The following is a 25,514-nucleotide window of genomic DNA, read 5'->3' as shown; positions in this document are numbered from 1 at the left end:
ATTTAAATCATGGATTCACAATTTGTAGGGTCATTGGAAGAGACCTTGAAACAAACTTTGACTCCAGACTCATCTGTGATTAAACAAGCTTCACAGAGGTTGAGCAAAGAGTTCTACCCAAATCCTCAAGCATTACCTGCATTGTTGCAAATCTTACAGCAATCCAATCAAGATGAGGTTAAACAATTAGCTGCTGTTGAGGCTAGAAAATTGGTCGCCGACAATTGGGATTCGGTAGACGCCTCTTTGAAGCCAGGTATTAGGGATTCACTTTTGAAAAGCACTTTCCATCAACAAAACAAACGTCTCAGAAATGTTTCGGCCTATTTGATTGCTGCTCTTGCAGAAACAGACTTGGATGCCAACGAGTGGCAAGATTTGTTGCCAAATTTGATTAGTGCCATTCAAGGTGATGATGCAAAGGTTAAAGAGGTTGCCACTTTCACTTTGTACGCCTTGTTGAACTCGGACATTTCAGCATTACTTCCTCATGTTGATGACTTTGTCTCCTTGTTTGGTAACTTGGTTAGAGACCCATCTTCAAAAGATGTGAGAGTCTACTCCGTTTTATCGTTGGATGTACTTTCTCAACTCCTTGAAAATAATGAGGAAGCCTCAGATCAAGTTGTTGAAAATTTTAAAGCAACTATACCAGGAATGGTTGAAGTCTTAAAAGAAGTTGTGACATCAGATGACACAGAACTGGCCCAACAAGTTTTTAGTGTCTTCAACAGTTTGGTGCTTACAGATTCCAAATTAATGGGTGATCACTTCATCAATTTGATAAAGATGATTAGTGAATTGGTTTTAAACACTCAATTGGATGAGGAGTACAGAACCTTTGGCTTACAATTTTTGATCTCCTGTGTTTCATATAGAAAGTCAAAGATTACTTCCAACAAATTGGGTCCACAACTTACTATGATAGGTTTGAAAGTCGCATCTGAAGAAATTGATGTTGAGGACGAGTTGGAGAATGAAGATGAAGAGAACGAAAATGAAGAGAACTCTCCACCTTCTTTGGCTTTAAGATTACTTGCCGTGTTGGGTGCGGAATTGCCTCCTTCGCAAGTTATTGATCCATTGTTTGATGCATTGGACCCATTGTTGACATCTACAAATCAATTTGAAAGACGTGCGGGTATATTGGCTATTGGTGTTTGTTCCTCAGGTGCTCCTGACTACATCTCCCTTAGAATTCAAAAAATCATCCCTGTATTAGTCAATGGTATGAAGGACTCGCAGCTTGTTGTAAGAGTTGCCGCTCTCAGAACTTTGTCCCAATTGACAGCCGAACTTCAAGATATTGTCACTGATTACCATGAAGAGTTGTTGCCATTGATCATTGAGATTATTGACTCAGCTTCATCGGTTATGGCTTATAAGTATGGTTGTATTGCATTGGACGGTTTGATTGAATTTATGAGCCACGATGCTATGGGCAAGTACATCGAACCTTTGATGCACAAATTATTTTACATGTTGCAGCAAGCAAACACCGCTACCTTGAAAACAGCCATTGTTTCAGCTATTGGTTCTACTGCTTTTGCTAGTGGTAAAGCATTCACACCATACTTTGAAGGATCAATCAAGCAATTAGAACCTTTTATCTCCAATTCGTCCTCTGTGGAAGGTATGAGTGAAGATGATATTGAATTGAGAGCCACCACTTTTGAGAATATCTCAACCATGGCTAGAGCTGTCGGTTCTGCTGCATTCTCTTCTTACGCCAAGCCATTAGTTGAAGCAGCTTATACATCTTTGAGCTCTGAACATCCAAGAATTAGAGAATCTGGATTTGCATTCATTGCTAACATGGCCAAGGTTTATGGTACTGAATTTGCTGGATTTTTGGATCAAATCGTTCCTCAAATTTTGACTTGTTTGGCTCAAGAAGAATTCACCTTCAATGTTGAAGAAGGCGAAAATGGAGAAGTGGATCTTGCAGGAGATGATGAAAATGATGATCCTTTCAAAGTTCACACTGGTATTACCATCGAAAAAGAAATAGCTTCTGTAGCTCTTGGTGAATTGGCCATTGGTACTGGAAAAGAGTTCTTCAAGTATGTTGAGCCTTCAATAACTGCTTTGGTTGATCAAGTTGAAAACTCATTCGGTATGAGAGAAGCCTCCTTGAATTGTATATTCAAGATTGTCAAGGCAATGTTTACTGCCGTGCAAGGTGAAGACTTCAAAGCCCCTAAAGGTGCTCCACAGCAATCATATGTTGATGAAAATGTTCTTGCTCTTATTAAAAAAGTGAGAGATTTGTCAATTCCTCTTTTGGAAGAGGAATTTGAATCTACTATGGTTGCATGCATTCTCGATAGTGTTGCCGATGCTTTGCATGTAATGGGTGCCATATTCATTATGAATGATGCTGGAGACACTGCTACTTTGGAGCAATTGTGCTTCTCATTGATGAATTTGATAAAGAAGGAGCACCCTTGTCAATTGGAAGAAGAGGAGATGCCAGAAGAAGAAGATGCCTCTGAGACTGATGTAATGCTCAACGAAGCTGCTTTGGAAGTATTGGTAAACTTGTCTATTGCCTTAGAAGGAGACTTTGCTAAAGTTTTTACATCATTCAAAGACCCGATTTTGGCCAAGTTTAATAGCAAGTCAAAGCCAACAAGGGTTGGATCAATTGGTGCCATTGCTGAGATGGTTGGTGGAATGAAGTCCGCTAATCCATTTTCAGCAGAGTTGCTTCCTATATTCGTTGACAAGCTTGCCAATGACAAGTCAATTGAAGTCAAGGGAAATGCTGCATATGGTATTGGTTTGATTGTTGAATATAGTCCAGTCGACTTATCATCCAGCTATCCTCAAATACTTGAGTTGCTTTTCCACTTATTGAACAAAGTGGATAAAAGAGCTAGTACAGCTGATGACGAAGAAGCTAAAGAAGTTGTCAACCGTTCATACGCAAATGCATGTGGTTGTGTTGCCAGGTTGATCTTGAAGAATCAACAAGCTGTTCCTTTGGAGCACGTGATTGGCCCATTGATGGAGCATCTTCCATTGGAAACTGGTTTTGAAGAAAACACACCAATATTTGAAGCTATCATCAAATTGTATGAGTCAGGTAATGAAACTATTGTTTCACAAACTCCAAAAGTAGTTAACGTATTTGCAGGCGTTTTCAAAGCTGAGGAGGAGAGAATCAAGTTGATTAATGAAAGTACTTTAGGAAGAGAGGAAAATATTGACGCAAGAAAGCAGTTCTCATCTGAAGCATTGAAAACAAAGGTAGTTGAACTTTTAAAGTTTTTGAATCAGAAATATGATGGAGTAGTATCCTCGAATGAGACTTTGAAAGCAATCATACAATAGATAGACTTTTCTGTATAGTAAGTAAATTCTGTTACAATTGATAAGCTTTTTTTTTAAACTATTTCTACATCACAGGCGGGCCACTATTGTTGTTTCGAAAGTTTGGTGGTTCATTTAATTTTTTTTACGGTATTACGGTTCATTAATAAAAAAAAATTACCACTTTTGGCTGCAAAAGGGAGATATTTGAAAACCATGAAATTTTTGCTTGAGTTGATTCTTAACAAGATATATAACTGAAACAAGTTGGCCCCTAAAAATGCCAGATTCAATGGGCTCTACATTATACAACCATGAATTCAGGAGCTGCTGGTACTGCAGCTTTTAGTTTCATTGCCTTTTTTTTGTTGATTCCTCCAATCTCATGGCACATTAAGTCAAGGAACATCCCAGCAATTTTGTTAGTAACATGGTTGATGCTCGTGAATTTGATTGGTTTTGTCAACACCATCATCTGGAGTGGGGAAAGCTTTGATACCGTTTATGATGGTCAGGGTTGGTGCGATATCACTACAAAGGTTGAAGCAGCCTCGTCGCTTGGAAAATTATGCGCCATTGCCTGTCTTTCGATGAACTTGTATTTCATATTGTGTGCAAAGAATCCTCTCTTCATGGACAATAGAAACTGGAGGAAGATCTGTATTGATTTGGCAATGTGTTTAATTACTCCGTTTTTGATCATGGTGTTCATATACATCACTCAATCAAGAAGGTATGCAATTGTTAGATATCAGGGTTGCATTACTGTTTTTTCTCCAACAAATGCAACTCTTGGATTGTACCTTATTTGGCCATTTATCTGGAGTGTTGTTGCTTTGTCTTTTGCTGTGTTGACGCTATACAAATATTTTCAAAAGAGAAAGGATGTTAAGGATATTCTCAAATGTACGAATTCGGGTTTGAATTTGAAAAGATTTGCCAGGCTTTTAATTTTCAGCTTTTTGATTATATTTGCAATGACACCGCTTTCGATTTATTACTTTGCTCAGAAAGTTTCATGGGCTGAATACCCTTTTGTATGGAATCAAGTACATGGTCCAGATTGGGGAGATATCTACTTTGTCGATCTTGGATTCTTTGCTGTAATTGATAGGTTGGTGAATGCATCTTTATCAGTTGTTGCATTCCTCTTGTTTGGTTTGGGAACAGATGCATTGAAGATGTATAAGTCTTTCCTTGGGTTGGGTAATAAAGAGATTGGTGAGCCATTGTCAAAAGAAACAACTTATCGTGGAACTCCAACAAAGCTTTTATCCAACAAATCGCAATTCAGTGATCGTACAAATTATAGTGAACCAACGGTTCAGGATGAATTTGGTCAGGTAATGCAAGAATTGGGCATAGTTGACGAGAATACACTGGACTTGGAGTCGGGTAGAGTATTGAAACAAAACTCGCCCCGTAAAACTGCCAATGTCGGAGTGCTTGAAATCGAAGACTCTAGCTTGAGTGGAGATTTCTTATACAAGTATGAAGTTAAACAAAAGAGATAATTATATTTTTATAGGATTTTATCAAATGTATCCTTGATTACCTTGGCGTGCACTTTACCTCTAGTAACTTTCATAGCTTTTCCAACCAAGACTTGTATTGCATTCTTGTGACCTTCTTGTATTCTCTTTACCACGTCCGGACTTGATTTGACTATTTCCAGGCACAACTCGTTTACATTTACGGTTTGGGCATCGGACGCTAAATTCAAGTCAGAAATAGCTTTTTCGAAAGAAACCTCATTTTGAACTAGATGTCTTAGAATTAATCTCTTTGATACTAAGGAAAATTCTGACTTGGCAATCTTGACCAACGTATCAGGGCTGATTGTATTGACGTCAAACTCTTTATCTAGTTTAGCAAACGCGGTGATGAGCTCTTGAAACATCCATTTATTTGCATCCACGCCATTTAGTTTCTCAAAGAATGTCTCATAGTAGTGCAAATGCTTGGGTTCAGCAAGCAAGTTCTTTGCATGAGCCAATTGTAAATTATAAGGTTCCGAAGTCAAGCGGGACAAAATTTGATCAGGATATTCAGGCATAGAGGCAGCAATTTCTTCGCCTATATCAGCAGTCAAGTGTATACTAGGGAGTTCGGAGTCGGGGACGTATCTATAATCAACAGCATTCTCTTTACTTCGTGACGCTGTCGTTGTATACCCATCCCATGACTTTGTTTCTTGTACAATAGTCTCACCAGCACGAATCCGCTTTACTTGTTCATTGTATTCATATTTCAATGCATTCACTATGTCGCCTGTTGTCCCAATATTCTTCAATTCAACTCTGGGATTCCCATTGACACTGATGTTGACGTCAACCCTAATTGCTCCCGTCTCCAAATCTCCACTACAGATCCCTAGATGGCGTACCAACAACTGATATTTTTTAACAAAAGCACTTACTTGATTTATGTCTTGAAAATCAGGTTTTGTCACAACTTCGATTAAGGGAGTCCCGGCTCTGTTAAAGTCAATTATATCACCAAACTTTTTCCCTGTATCTTGCTCCAACTGTACTGTTTCAATCTCAATTTTCCCGGATGCATTATCAAACTCATTCAATTCCACGACTCCATCTTTAGCTAATGGATGAAAATGCTGTGTGATTTGGTAGCCAAGAGGTTGGTCTGGGTAAAAATAATGCTTTCTATCAAACTTGGAAAATGGTTTAATTTTCATATTCAATGCCACGCATGCTTTGAGAGCTAGGTATAAAGCCTCTGGGTTCAACTTTGGTTGAGTCCCTGGCAACCCGAGATCGAAGTAACTCACTTTTGTATTACAATTGTCATTGAACCCTGTTGGAGATAATGAAAAAAGCTTGTACTTGGTTTTCAACTGTGTATGAATTTCCACCCCACACTTGAATTTGAATTCAGGAAGTAGCTTAAAGGAGTCTGTCGCTGAAGTAGATAATCGTCGAAGCATAATGTTGTGTGTATTGAGTAGATCTGATTTTGAGTCGTTTTGAAGAAAAAAAAAAAAAAAAGGAACTTAGCATATTAAATATAGACACAACACATCATCCAACAGCAACACAATCATCCAAAAGAGAAGAGCTTCTTTGAAGTTCCTAAGCTTTATCAAAAGCTTACAATTTGTAAAGAAGATCTCAAACACGGTACTGTGGAATGCTGAAAAGTGGAAAAAGAAAAAGAAAAAGCGAAGACCAAAAAGAAAATAGCTGCTCTCAGCAGGATTCGAACCTACGATCTCCTCATTACTAGTGAGGTGCCTTACCAACTTGGCCATAAGAGCTATTTTCGAGAGAAAAACGCAAAATGTTTAACGTAAGACTTTAATTTCACGTGTTTTTCATTAGTTTTGCACGTGAATTGCGCTTTCTTGCGGACCACCAATAAACCATGTAATTGGGCCTATTTCTATCACTATATATCTCTTTCATAAACAAGATAGCTCTGGTAATGTGCAACAGACCAAAATCTTAACTATATCATGTAAATAAACAGCAATCGATATATTGTCTAATTGATTTATTTATTTCACGAACTTGGCTGCAAAATCTATGAAACCAAATGTTTGGCTCATTTATTTCAGAGTGGCTCCCTTTAATCAATCTGGCTATAATATCTGCCAATTATATGCTTTAGTAATTCGGAAACCTCAATGATCAGTCATAAATGATTTAACATAATCAAAGTGTAAATGCAACTACAATCCCATAGAGCATTCTGAATGAATTCATGGAGATGACAGTGAAAACAATTGCCTTCGGTAAAAACCACATCCAGGTGGAATAGCGTATTGACTTGATTTCTAGCAGGAGTACAAATTGTACGAGTTGAAAAAGTCTTTAGCAGCTATTTCGGGACTAAGCTCAGAGTACTCACTTGACACAAACACTTCCACATAGATTAGTAAACTAAGAGAACAATAAGTATTACCTTTAAATAGGAACTACTGGTAATGAATATAAACGTCATATAACCCATTTCTGTCAATCAAAAAGCTTATAAAAGCAGGAGAAATACCTATACCTAGGAGACAAACTTCTTCAATATTGATGTTTGCTATTTGCAGGACTACAGGTTCTATGCATATTGGTGCTCTCGTAGAGAAGTTTGACTACCTAGTATGTTCATAGCAACCTATGTATTGTCAAACATTGTACCGGATATACGGCTCGGCTTATATGCACAACCATTCTAGATCCGATCTTTTTTTTTTGAATGACTTTTTCAAAAAAAAAAAAAAAGGGGATTTCAACACCTGATCTATGAATACGACTATTACGGTAGTAGCTTCACATTTATGAAATGCCTCAGTAGCACGCGTTCTCTGTTTTGGATGGTTATCGGGTGATCATTTACAGATTTCCCAATCTCTTGGCATTAGTTCTGTGGGGACAAAATCTCACGAACCGGTCATATGGTCTTCGATAGTGGGGCAATGCTCAATCTGCAGTCCATAACATCCTGTGTTTCAGCGTTGAGTCATTATTATTCATTGTTATGTTGTTAGCTTTTAACAGTCATGTGACTCTTGTAATGGGCTATAAGCGGAAATAACCCAAAACATAGAACACACACTATTTTCACTTGCTTCATTTTTCCTTAACATCTCTCAAGGTTTGTCTTCAATTAGGAGAGAGACAATCTAATACACTTCTATTCCTAGAATAAACTAGATATCCTCACTTTCAGATTTTATTGCACACTCACAGCGCTATCCGATCCATTTTTTGATTGCCGCCGCACCCCCTTTTTTTTTTTTTTTTTTTTTTTTTTTTGCTTCGGTTCATTTTTTTTAAAGTTTTAAGCTTTCTTTGAAAGTTGAACAATTTTTGCCAACTTTTACTCAGGATTTACACCTTTATAAAAGTCCCATCCAACCTACTACATATTCAAGCACTCTCCCACATACATATAGCCCTTATTACAGAAACAATGGGGAATGTACCAGCAAAAGAATCAAGATCAAGGTCAAACTCAGGCGTTTCTGATTTCCACAATGGTGGAGGTTCTAACTCGAATACATTCAGCACTGGTGGATCGTCATCTTCATCATCAAATGGACGCCATTTAAAGCATCAGCGTAAAGGAAGCAGCCTTACAGGGCTCGTAAATGGGCACCAACGATCAGTCTCGTCTGATTTGAGAAGAGCCAAACGTCAAGAAGAAAAAGACCAAAAGCAACAACATCACTACAGCCAGTTGATTGTTAAATTTGATGAAAATGTCGATGGAGGTTACTTGGCACCTTATGGAACCTATAAGTCTAATCTTGATTTTGACACAGATATAGTACGTTCTTTAATTGTTAATCGTGAGTTATCCCCATTCTTCACTCCATTACAAGATTTTAATGAAAGTTGGACCGATGAAGAGTTGTGTATCTTGTTATCGCAGTTACCTTTACATGCATTGGAGGAACCAACTGAATTGAATGGGTCTGAGGAAGAGGAAGATGCAGACAGCCACAAGATTCATAAAAGTGCCAATTATTACAAGCGACAAGAAGAAAAAGCCAAGTTGAAACTGTTAATTTTACGAATGAAGGATATTCAGAAAGATGAAGAACAAAAATACATCGATTCCAAAGGTAAATCAAAACAAATCCCCAGTAGAGATCTAATGTTGAGGTTGTACCGAAATCCGAGTGAGTGTCCCATTTGCTTTTTGTATTATCCTAAACATTTGAACGTTTCACGTTGCTGCTTACAGCCAATATGTACAGAGTGTTTTGTACAAATCAAACGTTTGGACCCTCACCCACCTCATGACGACCCATCAAACCACCAGGCGGGTGAGCAACCACATTCACTCATTTCAGAGCCGGCAAGCTGTCCATATTGTGCTATGCCTGAGTTTGGAGTCACTTATGATCCTCCATTGGATATACACACTGGAGTAGGTGGTATACTACCGGGAGATTATAAAGCCACGAGTGCTATACTAGAGGATGAGGAAGGGGGCAATGCCATCAAAGGCAATGATGAAGCTGTTGCTGATGATGACGAGGATTCTGCAGCCAGCCCTTCTCCAGTAAGGAACAATCGCAAGAGTGTTGGCTCTCCTATACCCACGTCTCCTCCACCACCCAATTCCATGCAAAACAAATTGTGGAATAAAGGCAAGCAGCGTAGCAGAAGAAGCTCAGTAGCGGCTAATGCTCCAGGTGTCATAACCATTGATCAGATTCGCCCCAACTGGGAGCAGATTTTGAACAGTGCAAGAAACAAATTGGCTAGAAGAGCAGCCACTGCAAGTGCAATTCATGCTAGTAATTTGATTATACACGACGACGAGGGTCAAGGATCTAGTAGTAATAGGGGCAACAATCCCAGAGCGAGATCTGGCACAACTGGTTCATCATATGATGCAACTGATTATTCAGTAATTGAACAGCAAATGATAAATGAAGCCTTGAGATTGTCATTATTAGACGAAGAAGAACGGAAACGTAAAGCCGAACGGAGTCAAAAGTAGATTTAAGTACTTGTGTGTATAGTGGGGTGGTGGAAGTAATCCTAGATAAATATAAATAGCAAATTATAGGAAATGCGAAGTAAATTCAGTAGAGTTTTGTATTGACATGAGACACTCTGAGCTGAGAATGTTTAATTGACAGTTCATTGCGTTTTACATGTAGTAGCACATAACCACATTTGTGTAGAAATAGACTGATGTCACTAGTTACAAAAACTTAAACGATCGAAGCTCAAATGCAATTAATTGCCCGAAATGCACAGATTGTATGTGTTATGCAGTAGACCTTCTTTGCCCCTTTCAATATAACGATCTATTATAAACAGACTATATTGTGTAGCAAAAGATTTTTGGTTGCCGTTGTAGCACAATAATGAAAGTTTCACTTTATCTCATCAAGACTCATCGTCAGAAATATAAGAACGAGTGCAGATAAATTCAAGCGAAGTATATAATTAACGCAACCAAAGCATGATTGGTTCTTTGTCGAGAGCAAACATAAAATGTGGAACCACGCTTATTTTCAAAAAATTAATACTGTGTGTCATTTAGTCGGTGCATAAAATTAGACGACGAAAGTTGTTAAAAAGTACACAATAGTAACTAACTAAATCTCCACAGGGCGTTACAGGTATACAGTATTGTGTAGCACTCTCAATGTCTCAGCACATGTAAGCCTTTACGAATGTATGATTTTGCCCAACTGCGTGCGTGCGGGGAGATCGACTCTACCCCCCTCATCCAACCAACTCCTGTCTATTTAACGCTTGTGCCCCCTGATTTAGCTAGAAATTATTCATATACTTTTGGGAATTTTGTGGCTTTAATTAATTTAGCCGACATAACTTAACAGAGTTGGAGTAAAACCCATAAAACTTAAGATTCGGCGCGTAAAAATAATAAAGAAAAAAAAAAAAATTTTTACAAACAATAAGGGGTGCTTCATGTATGGCTGCATATGAAATGAATAACAAAAATTACAATGGATTTACAACGGTCAAACCACTATTGTCTTCTTTTTTGGTTCTTGGTTTTGGACGATATAGTCTAACGTGTTTTTTTTTTTTTTTTCTATATATATTTCTTCTCTTCTTCTTTCGTAGCTTCTCAAAACCAAAGCGTCTTCCATTCCTTCATCTTCCCCGTCCTCGCGTATTTTTCATTTGATTGGGTTATCATAAAGAACTAACTTTAAATTCCAAAAAAAAGTTTAAATTTATTTCATTCTAAACTGGAACGTGGATTTTTAACTTTACAATTTCTTCTTCAACTATTTGTTCAGGACGACCAACAGACGACAGATTCAAGTATTAAACCAAGTGCTCTCAACTGCCATCAATTGAGCATCTTTACAAAAGCGAAGCTCACTACAAAACAAAGACATATTATAATTGAGCAAGACCGCCCAGGGTCTTCTTACTTTTATCCATGCATAAACATGCCGTCACTATCAACAACACACTTACCAATTCGACGCATCTATGATATCAGAAGTAATGGAATCATAGAAACAATCAAATTTAATGACAAAGAAAGCGACTTTTCGCACCATTCTCGGTATACTGGCGACAACAAGGTCAAGGTTGACGTTAAAATTGCAGCACTAGCTTATCCAACTGATTTCTATCACCAATTGCACAACGTTATACCAAGCAAACGAATAATTGTCAAAAAGCATAACCATAGGAGTAGTACTGGTAGTACGAAGCGAACAAAATATTTGGTGTATCCATATTCTACCTGTCAGGAGGAAAACATCCATCATGGATCTCAATGTTGTTGTACTTTAACGTATGGAGAAGATTTAGATGGTGGATTACAAGAATCTTTATACATTCCCGAGCTGTTGCTAATACCAATCCCGAAAAATGTAAGTTTACATGATGTTTGCTTCATTTGGGACATCATACTTCCCTTTTACATCTATTCAAGTTGTATCACCAATAATACCTGTATAATACTAAATGATGTTAAACGGGAGATTAATGAAGTGTTGATTATACTAAATCATCTAAACATTGATCAAAGTAGTGTAACAATTGTTGATGAAGCAACAATATCCCTGAATTATGCCAATAAGTTTGATACTGTGTTTTGCTTCAATTCCAAATTGGGTCAATTTGCAGAATTCTGTTGTCAAATGCAATCAGTTCTTCAAGATAAACAAGCACCAAAGATATTGACTAATTTCCCAATTGTGGCAAAATCAAATAATAAAACATACCAGTATATGAAACTTGGGTTTGATGATAGAAAATCATGCATTGAACTATTACAAATTCTTCATGATTTGAACACAACTAGGAATAGCTTTAGTGGGTCCGATGACTCTCCTTCACAACCAAGAAGTAATTCCACAAGTACAACAATGTCATCAACTTCTACATACACGTCAGACGTTTCCTCACGACAAGAGAATCAAGGTGATAGTCAATCAATAGGTACTAGCTCAAATTCGAGTCAAGATAAGAACAGCAAGAGCCACTGTTCTTGGTTTTGGAGTGATGACGATGTAGATTTAACAAATTACAGTGACTTGAGTTTTAATATGGACCAAGGCTTTGATGATGATGAAGATACATGTTACGATGATGATGATGATGGGTTAATTGAAAGTGCTGCTGTACACGATATGAACAAATATATAATCGACGGTAAGCTTCGTCGTGTATGCTACTTTAATCGAAGCATAAAGCCAAATGTCAATGTCAGTATTATATAGAGATACAGAAGCATCTTGAAAACTGATTCTATAACCTACGTACTAATAAATAATTAAATGACGAAACCATTTCACTCCAATCCACTCAACTCTTTCAACGTATCACTCAAGATCAGCCTTAACTTGAAAAAATTGACAATACGCAATTTCTCATCTTTCAAATGGGCATTGTCACTAGCTTGGCCACATGGGACTTGTGCTGCTGGCGCATTAAAGCATTTTTCAAGAAACCTAATAGATGGAATAGACCCACCTTCACGGATGAAAATTGGATCCTGTTGCCAATGCGATTGCAAGTTCTTGTATAGTATCAGATACATCTTATTTGAAGGATCCCCTAACCATGGTTCAGCTTCATGGAAAATATTGACTTGTAAATGGTTATCCGATTTTAAATTGTTAAACGCAACAGTCAAATGATCAATCAATTTTTGTTTAATAGTGGTCAAATCTTGATTGGCAACTATACGAATCGATATTGTAGCATTGACTAATTGTGGTATCACCGTATTGTTATTTGGACCCGACACTTGAATTTTGTGGACTGTCAATGACGGTTGACGCCATTTCGCTTGTAAAACATCAATGTCAACACTCTCCTGAAATTTCTCCTTTATCTCATTATACAAAGCTTGTTCCAGTTGAGACAATGGCAACAAGTCATCATAAAATCCTTCAATTTGGATCTTTTGAGTTACGGGGTCAATTAATGTGGTTAAAATTTGCATCATATCCATAACTGGTTCTCGACTCACACCACCATCGACACCCGAATGACGATCAGGCTTATCTGATTTGATAATGACATTGGCATTGATGAGTCCACGAAGTCCATAATTCAAACAAGGAGTGACATCGTCCAACCAGTAAGAGTTACTCAATAGAATCCAGTTAATGTCACCAATTAGACTCTTGTGTTTCTGAATCACAGTCTGGAATCCTGTTGATCCACATTCTTCTTCTCCTTCAATTATAAACACCACATCACAACCCAACTCTTGTTTCTGATAAAGATCTGCCACTGCATAAATAGCAGCAAGTATGGGTCCTTTGTTGTCGCTAACACCTCGAGCATACAAGTTTCCTTCTTTCGCTGTCAACACAAACGGATTTGTACTCCAATCTCTAGCTTCGTGATTTGTTGCATCAACCACATCGTAATGACCATAGTATAAAACCCTTTCATGCTTTGCTGACGAAGTAGGACAATTTCGTTTAAATTCAGCAAACACAATTGGGTTCCCATTTTCAACAGGCAATAAATTTGTTTGGTATGATCCAAACTTGGTCAACAATCGTGATAAAAACTTGGCGCAATGTCGGCTCTCCTCGAGATAAAGCTGCGGGTTCTTTGAGATTGTTTTGTAGGAAATAAACTTCTTCAACATTGATAACATATCGTTATCACTCAATCGAATATCTTTTTGCAAAGTAGGCAATGTCGCTAGTGTTGATCCTGAACTTTGCATGAAATCATCGGTGCTGTCGTCCTCTTCAGAAATGTTCCACAATGTCAAAGACTTGTTGCCACCAGCTAATAAATATGCTTCATGGTTTAGCTTGAATGTGGAGACTGTGTTTATAACTCCATCCTCTTGATCGAAACTCATAATTACACTATCACAAACATTCTTATGCTTCATGGTAAGCTTGACCAATCCCGTACCAGAGCACGCTTTGTACAATGCATCCTTGTAAACTCCCAAGCTCAACACTTCATTCATGCCTTCTTTGTTGAAAACAAACGATCTAATCATTTGCAAAGTCAACAAGTCCCATACATTGATGCATGAATCTCCCAATCCAACATAAAGCAATGAGCCTTGTATGGTCATTGATAAAACTGACTCGTCATTTTGCAATGATGATAGCTTGTGCAACCTATTTTGCTTTATTGACCAAATGTTAACTACTCCATCACCACCACCTGATATGATGAATTTGCCTTCTCCAAAATGACCAATTGATGTATTAACAATGTCAAGACAATAGACATATCCATTATGAGCAAATCTTACAATATCCTCTTGCTTGCATTCAATGAAACTAACCACCGGCTTGTTCTCATCCATAGGCGTTGATTGCCTTGAGTTTTTCCTCATTAGTTCGTGTCTCGTTTGTAGAGTATTTTGAGAACCGCCAGGTCCTTTGGAGTCAAAGAATTTGTCGTATCTAAAATGAGGCAAGTTTTCCAAATTAGCTCTTCTGGGGTTGGAATTGGTGACAGACAATTTGCACCATAATATGCTGGCATTTTGGGCCCCAATAATTAATGTTTGTGAGATATCGCACCATGCAAGGGAGAATATATCACCAATATCAACCAACGAATAAATGACATGAGTGCACTGAAAGCCAGTTTTGAAATCATAAACCTTCACCAAAGAATCTGACCCTGCAGCGAATAACGTATCCTCTTTTTTATTCACACAAATACTCAATATTGAACTATTTTGATGAGGATTTTCACTTCGGTCTATTTCACGTTTTAAACTGTATGTTAACATATCAAAGATTAAGATTTTACCATCCTGAGTCCCACAAAATAACAAGTTATTTGCAGGTGACGCAATACAACACAATATCGAATGTGTGTGGGTCCATTTATGTACAAGTTTCGGCAGGACAGCCGGTACGAAAGCTGGCATTCCATCTGCATCAACGGAATTTGGAGTTGATGGGGGCAAAGGTGGAGAATTTATCACAAAATCTCGGCCGTTGTCAAAGTTGGAAAACTGTGGCGTCGGAGATGCTGATGCAGCTGCGTTATCATTGTTTTTCAATCGATGATGAGGCGAACTCTCATTATACTCGTCATTAGCAGTATGTATAGATCTCGATTGATGCAGGCTTTGTGATGAGAGGATATTGTTATTCACAATGGCTAACTCGGCCATTGACATGTGGGGACTGTTTAATCTGATTGGAGTTGATGCTCTCGGACTGTGTATTTTAGCTTGTGAAACTGATGCTTCTTGACTTAGTGGTAGCTTACTTCGCGTGGTTGACACATATTCACCTTCATGAATATTAGCTTGGAAGTTGCTCATGATTTATGAATCATTTGATAAATTGGTCTATCTTTTATTGCAACGTGAAAAACTTTTTACCACACACACACACAATTGTATTGTTTATAATTTTTTTTTTTTGCTTGTTTTGTTAGTCACAACACCTAATTGGTATAGAAATACAGGCACACAGAGTGACGTAAAGAGGTAGCTGAGCTATTTTAGATATATACTGAGAGGTACATAATAACATGACATGAGAAAGCGAATAAAAGTGCTCTGGGGACCAAAATTTGAAAGTAATTGAGCCATTGTGGGTAGTCAACGCTACCATATGCAAATTGAAGATTCCTTTCATAATGACATGGACATTGATATACGAACATCAAAGGCCATACGCGTGTCCTAATAGAGTAAATACTGTAGTATCTTCCTAGGGAAACGCATTACAGTTCTTTCCGCACGAGGCTTGTCTAGAACGTAATGTTTTTTTCTGGTAGATGTAGAGCTTGGCCCCAACGGAAATCCTTTAAAAGGCTAGCAATACGTAGCAGCATTTATTTCACGTGAGTTGAGAGTATAAAGTAGAGGAATTCTACAAATCTGAAATCAAATGCTCCAAACACCAAAGGACAACGTCTCACAGTTGCGTGGTGCTTGAAGGCATAAAGACTCAACAAGTATCAACAATAGCTACATTCTAGAGGAATTCTACAAATCTGAATATACATGCTCCAACCACCAAAGGACAACGTCTCACAGTTGCTTGAAGGCATAAAGACTCAACAAGTATCAACAATAGCTACATTCTAATAGAGCCTCTTTAATTGAATCCTTTTTTTAGTTTGTTAAAGGTACACGAGTTTACATATCCCTCTGCTGACAAATAATATCAATGCCAATAGTATTGAAAGACGTCAAAAAAAAAATATGCCAAGACAGGTTTTGACGAAAAACACCCCTCAAGAAAAACGGAATTATATCCGACTTGAAAGTCTCTTGAAAAGGATCTGCTTGAGACAGGAAAAGCGAATAATATCAAAGAGCTGGTTCACGCCAGGAAACGGGGTGGTACTAAACTACGAATTCCTGACAACGTAGTTTGATTGGATGAGATTTTGTTAAACTGAGATGAGGTCACAAAGTAGAAACGCCAAGTATAAAAAGAAATTAGAGCATATAGCATAGCCAGAATCCTTTTTAATTTTTTATTTATTTTTCCTACACATAAATGGAATGTGAGAGACCACAAGAGAGCGTAAGTCTGTACCAATCTATATTGTGCTTATTGCATCGGCTTAGGAACTTACTCCAACCCGATGGTTTTTGTCTCTTTGTAATTTTGTGGTTTGTAATTGAGTAAAATCTCATCTTCATTCAACGGGTTTTCCATTTTCGTTATTTCCGAGACATTCCGAATAGTCACATCGTTTTCCCCTATCTATCTATGGATCTTCCGGGCGGCGTACATATATCTAATCATACTTCCGCATTTCCTGCTGTTATGGGTGCAGTTTGTTGTTGTTGTTGTTGAAAATTTAAACGCCAGATAGAATTATTGTACACAAACAAAAATTTATTTTAATTTCTTTTTTTTTTTATTAAACAGTCACACGATGAATTACTCTATTGGTTCACATATACAAAAACTAAAATGGCACAAAATATACCTAATAATTTTTCCTGTTTAACAATACCCTTTTATTTTTCCACTTTCCTAAAATTCATCTTAAAAACACACCCCATCTTCATCACTTTTTTCTTCTTCTATATATTCCCACCCCCTCAAGAAAAATTACTTTCATTTTAATCTCCACCCTTTCACGTTGGACCATTAGTTACCAAGCTTTTTAAGGGGTGAAAAAATAAAAAATAACTAAAAAGAATAAGGAACAATTAAACCTTATTTTCTTTTGGAAACATTCGCTGAATTCAAACCTTGTTTAAACTAGAATGAAGTTTGCCCATTCTTTAAAATTCAATGCTGTACCTGAATGGTATTACTTGAAATATTCAACATTAAAGAAAACCATTTATGAATTACAACAAGACCAAATTGCTTATAATGGGAACCAAGACCAAGGGTTCGTTGTTGGTAAAGACACAACAACTGTGACTGAGTTGGTTGACAGTTTTGAAGCTAATTATATCCCATCATCAAATGGTAGTGGTAGTAGTAACGACACCATTGAAGAAAGTCCGAATGATGATTCAGATGCCAAGACAAATTCAAATGACGGAATGAAGAATCGGTTAACCAAGAAACTTAACTTGTTGCAAAGACTTAAAAAGAACAAACCAGTATTAGACGGTACTAATAGTAGCAGTACTAGTGAAATAGAATTGCATCATATTGACCTTGAAAAAAACGATAAAGACGTCAAGGCAGGAGGAGTTCACATGGGAGATTTGCATTCATATTCAGCTGATGTTGTCAGTTTATCCAATGATACATCATCTTTCACTAATGTTGACGACGTGATTAATCATTTTATTAATGACCCTAACGAAGAGTTCGCTAACCCTAATTCATTGGAGTTTGATCCATTGCATGTATTCACGAAGCAGTTGTTAGTTGAATTGGTCAAAATTAACGATTTTTACAAAGGTATTGAAAAGGAAATTTTCGAGGAATACGATCGTTTGAATAGTGAAAGTGAACAACTTCGTATTAAGCATGCATTGGAAGCTGACTCGGTAGTAAAACATCATACTCATACTACTAGCCTGGATCTGCACCAGCACCATCATCATCATCATAGCCACGATTCAGAATATCACCAAAATGATTTAGAAAAGCAAAGCACCTTGAATGTCCAAGTTGTACATGACGATTCCGACGATGAGGAAGATGATATGGACAAGCACAGTTATTCCGACTCAGTGTTGCTTGACGAAGCACATTTCAATGAAGATCAAACGTATTCAGTCACCAGAAAAAAACAATGTTTGGCAATGTACATTCGATTATCTGAATTGAAATCTTATATTGAATTGAATCGAGTTGGATTTGCCAAAATTTGTAAAAAATTTGACAAGGTTTGTGGATATTCAATAACCCATGATTTCTGCCAACATTTTCTACCATTGCATTCATATGTTTTCCAATCACACACTGTTGAAAATATTGATTCCAAACTTGATCAAGTTGTTCGAATTTACGCATTCTCAATGGGTAGATTGCACTCCCATACCACCAAACACGATTTAGAACCAGTCAAGAATGAATTGAGATCACACTTGCGTGATCATATCGTATTTGAGAGGAATACAGTTTGGAAAGACTTGTTGTCAATTGAAAAACGTTCGTATAACTTGGACTTGGATGAAAATGCTGTCAAAAGCAGCAAAATTGGCGAAGAAGGTAACATTGCTAACTCATTAATGAAGATGAAGATGAAGGAAATTGAACTTCCGAAATACCTTAGTGGGAAAACAATAACAGTACCGGCATTTTTATTTACAACTCAGATTTTGAAAATTGTTATTACAGCTGTCGTGTTTGCCATTTTGATGTCAATAAAGACGTTAAATGATCCTGTTCAAGGAAGAAGTTTGGCTGTGCTTGTTGCCTGTGCCATGTTGTGGGCTTCTGAAGCTATTCCATTACACACCACCGCTATGTTTGTTCCATTGCTCGTTGTCACTTGTAAGATTTGTAAAGTCGATGGCTCAGATGAACCAATGACGTCTCCAGATGCAGCACTGTACATCCTCGGTACAATGTGGAACTCAACTATTATGATTTTACTTGGTGGATTTACACTTGCTGCTGCATTGTCAAAGTATAATTTGGCCAAAATTCTTTCATCTTGGATATTAGCTGCTGCAGGAACCAAACCAAGAAATATTATCCTTGCCAATATGATTATATCAATGGTTCTTTCGATATTCTTGTCCAACACAGCCGCTCCTGTTATTGCATTAAGTTTGGTTAGACCAATGCTCAAAACCATTCCATCAGATCACCCCTTCACTAAAGCATTAATTATGGGTATAGCATTTGCTTCCAACTGTAGTGGTATGTCTTCACCAATCAGTTCACCTCAAAATGTCATTGCATTGCAAGAAATGACTCCAAATCCTGGTTGGCAGATGCTTGAAGTAAGTTTGCCAACTACAATTGTTGCTGTGTTTTTCATTTGGTTGTTGCTCATATCAACATTCAAAATCAGCACTCTTAAGGTGGCCAAAATATCACCAATCAAAGAAAAATTGACAGTGAAGCAATACTTTGTCCTTTTGGTTGCCATTGTGACTATTCTTTTATGGTGTGTTATTGAAAAAATCGAAGTCAATTGGGGTTCAAGTGGTATTGTAACATGTTTTGCCTATGTTATGTTTTTCTCCACAGGTTTACTTACAGTTGACGACTTGAACAATTACCCTTGGTCTATTATCGTATTGGCTATGGGAGGTATTGCATTAGGTAAAGCAATTGGTTCATCGGGGCTTTTATCAACAATTGCCATTGCATTGCAAAAACGTATTATGAACTATAGTGCTTATGTCGTTTTGCTCATTTTCGGTATCATTGTGCTTGTATTTGCCACATTTGTATCGCATACAGTTGCTGCGTTGATTATTGTTCCATTAGTGAAGGAAGTTGGTGACGCATTACCAAAACCACATCCAAATTTGTTAATTTTAGGTACAGCATTGGTTGCATCGTGTGCAATGGCTTTACCCACTTCTGGATTCCCCAACGTGACTGCCATCAGTATGAGGGATGAATTGGGAAGACCTTATCTTACTGTTAACGAGTTTATTTCAAGAGGCATTCCCGCATCTATTATTGCATATTTGTGTATTATAACCATTGGTTATGGAATTATGTCCTCAATTGGATATTAAAAGGGGAGGAAGTAGGATTTTTATGGATTCTGTTTTTATGTTTTTATTCTTATTGTATGATTGTTTTGATGTATATATTCTTGTTTGTTTTGAATAAATGTTTGGTTAGGTAAGGATAAGAGCTTCCTGTGGTTTTATAGTAGGTGTATTTTTGTATTGCTGAGGTCAATGGTCTGGTCATTGTAGAATAGTTTGGTAGCTGTTGATAACCAATGCGGTAGCGCTTGGCCTTCTTCAAAACCCTCTTGCCGCACATACAAAGAGACACTGATTGCCCTTACACTATTCAAGATGAGCTCTGACAGGCCGAGAGTAAACTACAAGCATCCAAGTGGTCTACCGACACTACTACATCTATCACAACTATCTATCAAACGACATCTTTCACAACTACAAGATGTTGGCACCACTCCATATCATTTACTCACATCAGTATTGAGTTTGATGTCGGCCAAACAATTGGATCAACTAGAATCATTATCTGCTCAACTAACACCACATAGTGATGAACTATGGAAACAGCTAATATTGAAAGATTTTCCTGACCGACCAGTTGAATTAGGTCCCATGGAGTTGAATAAATTGAAATTTGAAAAGATGCCATACAAATCATTATATTCCAAGTATGTGCAACAACGAGATGAGTTTAGGAAAGATTCAGCTAAAAGGTTACGACATTTGAATCAGTCCATGAATAAAGAAAAGGCGAGAAACAAGATTGTTACTGTTGATGAATTACGAAGAGATCCTTCAGTGCGATGCCGACTGCCTTTCCAAAATGGGTATCGAAGATTACAACTGCCATATAATAAGAATACCATCTTGGGGAAAGCAATCAGAGAATCTCAAACGAGATCGCTTATATTTGGTGCACAAGCTATGAGAAGATATGACCCATATAACGCGTTCAAGACTAGAGAGTCTGCACCAATACGAGCACCAAGAGCAACGACTAGGCATACGACGTTTTTTGACTCCAGAATACGGCAGAAACAGCCTATTACACCAACTAAGCCAGTGAAGGAAGATATCATGCCCATTCGACAAAAGCAAACGTCCCCGTGTCCGTCATCGCCATCTCTGCAGGGAGAGATTTCTGATGTAGTAAGGAAGAAACGTGTACAACCCCCATCGATATTCCTTCAAAATAAACGTTCACGACCACCATCACGAGCTTCACCAGTGCGACCAGAGAAGAAAGAAAAAGAGGGACACAAACAGAAAGAGCCTACAAGAAAGGAACCTAGTAGGATCAAGCCTCTCAAGTCGTCCATATTTAGTTAAAGTACAAGCTATGTAATTAATGAATAACGAACCTTTGGAAGCATTACTTAAATGAAGCCAGACATATTCTGCTCTTCAAGTAGTGTCTCGTTTGTACTTTTTCAACAATTTGCCAGTCAGCGTACCATCAAACTTACGTTTATACCCAGCAGCCTCATGTTTCTTTTGAATATCCTCACTCTCATTTCCAATCAAGCTTTCATCTCCGATACTGATAACTTGTTTATAAGACTTAATTCTTAGCCTAGCATTTAACAACGCCTTTTCCGGGTTCATCAGTATACAACTTTTGGACTTACTTGAATTCAATCCAAGTGTTTTCAACAAGATCAAGATATCACTACTGTTTCTCAACTGAAGGGGATTTTGTGCACCACTAGAAACAACCAAACCTCGAGATCTTGAACTTCTAATCAATTGTAATACATTATTAAACCAGTTCTTCTTGATCAAGTTGACACTTACATCAGATGAAGAAGGTGTATACCCCAGAGACCCACTGACTAATTGACTATAATTGATTTCATATTTGATTCCTTTGGCAACTCCAGTTCCAATGGCTTTAAATTTCAAAAAAAACGGTAGTTTCGTAGACAAGTTGAAACTGATCAAATCACATTCAATGTTTAAGATAGTCAATTGTAATGCCTTCTCATTGATTGGTTGTATTGCAAATAAATCAAAATGATTTTGTAATTTAGCAACTCCTTGTAGTTTTGATGAATCATTGACAATCAAAGTAACACGGGAAAACAAGTGCAAAGTAGGAAATTTAGGAGTTAATTCATCCACTAGCTGTTTAATAAGTATAGGATTGATTTTATCGGGAGTATTGAAGGGAATTTTTACTGATTCATCGATTGTGAAGTTGATGGCTTGATGAGTTATACCTAGTTCCAAATTAGTTATAATTGTGTTTTTCAAATCTGTCCATTGTTGTGGAGTTGGTGATGTGTTGTAGTTGTTACAAGGCCACGGTATATTGAGATCATAAGACATAGTAGTGGGCTTGATTCTGCTCTTCTCCTCTTATTCTTCTTTTAGTAATGGAAAGGATTTTTGATGATGGGCTGGTGCTACCGATTTTTGATGTTGTTTTGTGCGTCACTCACTCAAAGTTTTTTCCTATACGCCATTGATATTTTGCCACCATTTAATCTTACTAATACAGACTAAAATATATAAAGCAGGGCAAAGTTCCTATTTTCTATCGCTTCTTCAAATAAATTCAATTCGCTTCACTTCTAGCTTTTCCACAACGCCACCGTAACCATGTCATCAGTTGCTAATTTATTCATTGACAAGACTCAATCACCGTCAAAGGAAGACCAAGGTATTATGGACATTGGTAAAAACTGTTCCTATTGCAACCAACTAGATTTTCTTCCATTCACTTGTGAATTTTGCAAAAAAACTTATTGCTCAAACCATCGAACGTTGGAACAACATAATTGTCCACATAAGGATAAATTTTATAATCAAGCGCCCAAACAAGATGGCTCATTGTCATCGAAATCCACCATATCGTCCAAATCTTTGTTTCCTGATAGAGATGCAGATCGGAAATTGATTGATGCTAGATTGAAGAGCCCGGAGCCAACAACTATAAAGGAAACACAATTTAGGGTGGGAGATGTAGCTGGTACCAATGCATTTAAAAAATTTCAAAAGTTTCTCAACATACAAAGAGATAAAAAGAGTTCCAGTGGGAAAGGTGGCTCTATATCGAGATTATTTGGCAAGAAGTCATCATCCACTTCAACTGGCACCTCCACTAGTAAATTTGCCGATATGGCAAAGTTAAAGAAATATGCTCAAGGAGATGCTAAAGTGACGTTGTCAGATCGAATCTATATTTGGTGTGTTTATGTGAAAGATCCAAACGTGGAAATGGATGTTGAGCAAGACAAGAAACCAGTTTTTATATCCAAGAATTGGGTCATTGGAAAATCGTTAGATTCAATAGCTGAGAAGCTACGTATTTCCAATATCAACAACCTGACTACTAAAGCTGATGAAAAATTAAACATCTTCAAAGTTGATGAAGCCAAGAATGAACCAAAGTTGGTCAAGACTTCAGACAAGTCAAGCATATTGAGAAACGGCGACGTTATATACTTAGTTAGAGGGGTCATATAGATAAATCAAAAACACAAAATACTGTAAAAAGGACTTTAATATATAGTATTTCTGTCTAATTTATTTCCCACTATAAACATCTTTAATCTCATCGTACTCTAACCAATTCATTACACAATTTTGATCATTTAAATGTTCATATCGACTGAATTTACCCACAACGCAATGAGAAGTGAATGGAGTCTTGGCACAGTTGTAATATGGATCATGATTGTACCCCAAGTCTCTAAACCAATGTACTTTAGATTTATCAGCAAATAAACTTACACCGATTGAATGTACTGGAGCATCACCCCATCGTTCATAATAAAATCCACCAGTTGAATCTAGATATTTAAACCAATTGTTATAAGCTTCACCCCTAAAGAAGTCCATATCGCCAATTTCAAAATTTGACCAAAAATGACAAGTTGAATACCCGCCAGCAAATTTTGTCTTGTAGGGATTTTGTAAATCTTCAACCAACCATTGGAAACTTCCATTTCGATTAACATACTTATAATTATCTCCCATGTTCAAGTATTTTAAAGTTTCTGGCCAAAGTGTCTTTACTGATTCTTCAATATCGTATAAACTGACTGTGAATCCATAAATTTTACCAGTTGTTTCCATATACTTGAAAACATCATAAGTGACATCAGTATAGAAATGAACCTGTGGTTCAATTCTCCAATAATACTTGTATTTCTGCAATTCAGGTATATTATAAAATTGACCCAGGTAAAAACGACACATGTTATGATAAGATCCTAGTTTAGCATAAGCAATATTATGATCATACATAATTTGCATTGCTTTAGCTTCTTTTTCCTCATCTATTGATTCTGGTTTCTTCCAAGCTTCAGGTTTAATAGTGACAAATTCAACTGGGGCACCTTCCGTATATTTCTGAATCTTTTGCTTAAAACGGTCTGTAAATGGCTGATCATTGACAAATGTATATGGGTAGTTGAATTTACTATTAAACAGCTTTTGAAATCTTCTTATGCTTAGTCCTATTTTTGACATTTCTGAGTTTCTAACTAGAGCCAATATGGTGGCATTTGCTCTATTATACTGATGTTTATCCTCTGGTGGTGGGGTTAATGATGCATCTTGAGGCTTACCAATCTCTGTATTCATCAACTCAGCGTATTTTTTAGAATTCAATTCAATAATCTGTTCTCTAGTCATCTTCCTCTTCTTTTCTTTCTCAACTTTTTTATTTACAAAGTTGAATTGAACATTATTCGGTTCAATTATTGCGGGTGGTCTTGTACCTGATTTCAAATTCCATTGATTATACGAATTTTTCAAACTATCACTTAAGTTTGGCAAATAGGAGAAATCAAAATTCTCTCCAAATGAAGTGAGTGACCAATCATGTGTAGATAGTTGTTCATGATTGATTAATTTTGAATGAATGGCTAGTAAGAATAACGCAGTTATTGTTACAAGAATATATAGCAATTTTCTCTTTCTTAGGGTAAACATATTGTAAAAAAAAAAAAAAAGTGCTTCAGTTGGCTCTGAGTGGTATTCTAAATAATTATGAATGAATACTAAGCTAATAGTATGTGTGATTTAGCATATGAATAATGGTTTATGGAATACAGTTGGTTTTTATAAATAGAATCTGTTTTGTCAACAAAAGTAATTTGAAGAATGACGGATTATATATGAGGCTATATGCAGGAACATACATACATTTTTCGTAAGGTACCACAAGATTATTTTCTTAAAGA

At 37.0% G+C, this 25,514-nt stretch overlaps 11 protein-coding genes across 11 annotated transcripts; 7 read left to right on the top strand and 4 right to left on the bottom strand. All coding sequences in view use genetic code 12, as the record gives it.

Moving 5' to 3' along the window:
- Positions 1-9: 9 nt before the first annotated feature.
- I9W82_000969 (uncharacterized protein) lies at positions 10-3,336 on the top strand (the record flags this gene model as incomplete). The annotated part of the gene is made up of 1 exon (XM_067695389.1): positions 10-3,336. One exon carries the CDS (start codon positions 10-12, stop codon positions 3,334-3,336), a length of 3,327 nt encoding a protein of 1,108 aa, XP_067550992.1.
- A 293-nt stretch (positions 3,337-3,629) lies between these two features.
- On the top strand, positions 3,630-4,829 carry STE3 (Ste3p; the record flags this gene model as incomplete). Its single annotated transcript, XM_067695388.1, has 1 exon — positions 3,630-4,829. The coding sequence occupies one exon, from the start codon at positions 3,630-3,632 to the stop codon at positions 4,827-4,829; it is 1,200 nt and encodes a 399-aa protein (XP_067550991.1).
- Positions 4,830-4,837: 8 nt separating this feature from the next.
- Positions 4,838-6,259, bottom strand: I9W82_000967 (glutamyl-tRNA(Gln) amidotransferase subunit; the record flags this gene model as incomplete). Its single annotated transcript, XM_067695387.1, has 1 exon — positions 4,838-6,259. The coding sequence occupies one exon, from the start codon at positions 6,257-6,259 to the stop codon at positions 4,838-4,840; it is 1,422 nt and encodes a 473-aa protein (XP_067550990.1).
- Positions 6,260-8,238: 1,979 nt separating this feature from the next.
- Positions 8,239-9,780, top strand: SIP5 (Sip5p; the record flags this gene model as incomplete). The annotated part of the gene is made up of 1 exon (XM_067695386.1): positions 8,239-9,780. The coding sequence occupies one exon, from the start codon at positions 8,239-8,241 to the stop codon at positions 9,778-9,780; it is 1,542 nt and encodes a 513-aa protein (XP_067550989.1).
- A 1,438-nt stretch (positions 9,781-11,218) lies between these two features.
- I9W82_000965 (uncharacterized protein) lies at positions 11,219-12,502 on the top strand (the record flags this gene model as incomplete). Its single annotated transcript, XM_067695385.1, has 1 exon — positions 11,219-12,502. One exon carries the CDS (start codon positions 11,219-11,221, stop codon positions 12,500-12,502), a length of 1,284 nt encoding a protein of 427 aa, XP_067550988.1.
- A 71-nt stretch (positions 12,503-12,573) lies between these two features.
- Positions 12,574-15,552, bottom strand: I9W82_000964 (glutamine amidotransferase subunit; the record flags this gene model as incomplete). Its single annotated transcript, XM_067695384.1, has 1 exon — positions 12,574-15,552. The coding sequence occupies one exon, from the start codon at positions 15,550-15,552 to the stop codon at positions 12,574-12,576; it is 2,979 nt and encodes a 992-aa protein (XP_067550987.1).
- A 1,914-nt stretch (positions 15,553-17,466) lies between these two features.
- PHO87 (SPX domain-containing inorganic phosphate transporter) lies at positions 17,467-20,367 on the top strand (the record flags this gene model as incomplete). The annotated part of the gene is made up of 1 exon (XM_067695383.1): positions 17,467-20,367. The coding sequence occupies one exon, from the start codon at positions 17,467-17,469 to the stop codon at positions 20,365-20,367; it is 2,901 nt and encodes a 966-aa protein (XP_067550986.1).
- Positions 20,368-20,658: 291 nt separating this feature from the next.
- On the top strand, positions 20,659-21,651 carry ELA1 (elongin A; the record flags this gene model as incomplete). The annotated part of the gene is made up of 1 exon (XM_067695382.1): positions 20,659-21,651. One exon carries the CDS (start codon positions 20,659-20,661, stop codon positions 21,649-21,651), a length of 993 nt encoding a protein of 330 aa, XP_067550985.1.
- Positions 21,652-21,726: 75 nt separating this feature from the next.
- On the bottom strand, positions 21,727-22,650 carry RPP1 (RNA-binding RNA processing protein; the record flags this gene model as incomplete). The annotated part of the gene is made up of 1 exon (XM_067695381.1): positions 21,727-22,650. One exon carries the CDS (start codon positions 22,648-22,650, stop codon positions 21,727-21,729), a length of 924 nt encoding a protein of 307 aa, XP_067550984.1.
- Positions 22,651-22,923: 273 nt separating this feature from the next.
- Positions 22,924-23,790, top strand: I9W82_000960 (uncharacterized protein; the record flags this gene model as incomplete). The annotated part of the gene is made up of 1 exon (XM_067695380.1): positions 22,924-23,790. One exon carries the CDS (start codon positions 22,924-22,926, stop codon positions 23,788-23,790), a length of 867 nt encoding a protein of 288 aa, XP_067550983.1.
- Positions 23,791-23,850: 60 nt separating this feature from the next.
- On the bottom strand, positions 23,851-25,263 carry KTR4 (putative mannosyltransferase; the record flags this gene model as incomplete). The annotated part of the gene is made up of 1 exon (XM_067695378.1): positions 23,851-25,263. The coding sequence occupies one exon, from the start codon at positions 25,261-25,263 to the stop codon at positions 23,851-23,853; it is 1,413 nt and encodes a 470-aa protein (XP_067550982.1).
- Between the last annotated feature and the right edge of the window lie 251 nt (positions 25,264-25,514).

Source organism: Candida metapsilosis (genome assembly GCF_017655625.1).
Source record: "Candida metapsilosis strain BP57 chromosome Unknown scaffold1, whole genome shotgun sequence".
Lineage (NCBI taxonomy): Eukaryota > Fungi > Ascomycota > Pichiomycetes > Serinales > Debaryomycetaceae > Lodderomyces > Lodderomyces metapsilosis.
Note: the sequence above shows the minus strand (reverse complement) of the source record. Positions and strands in the feature narration are given on the sequence as shown.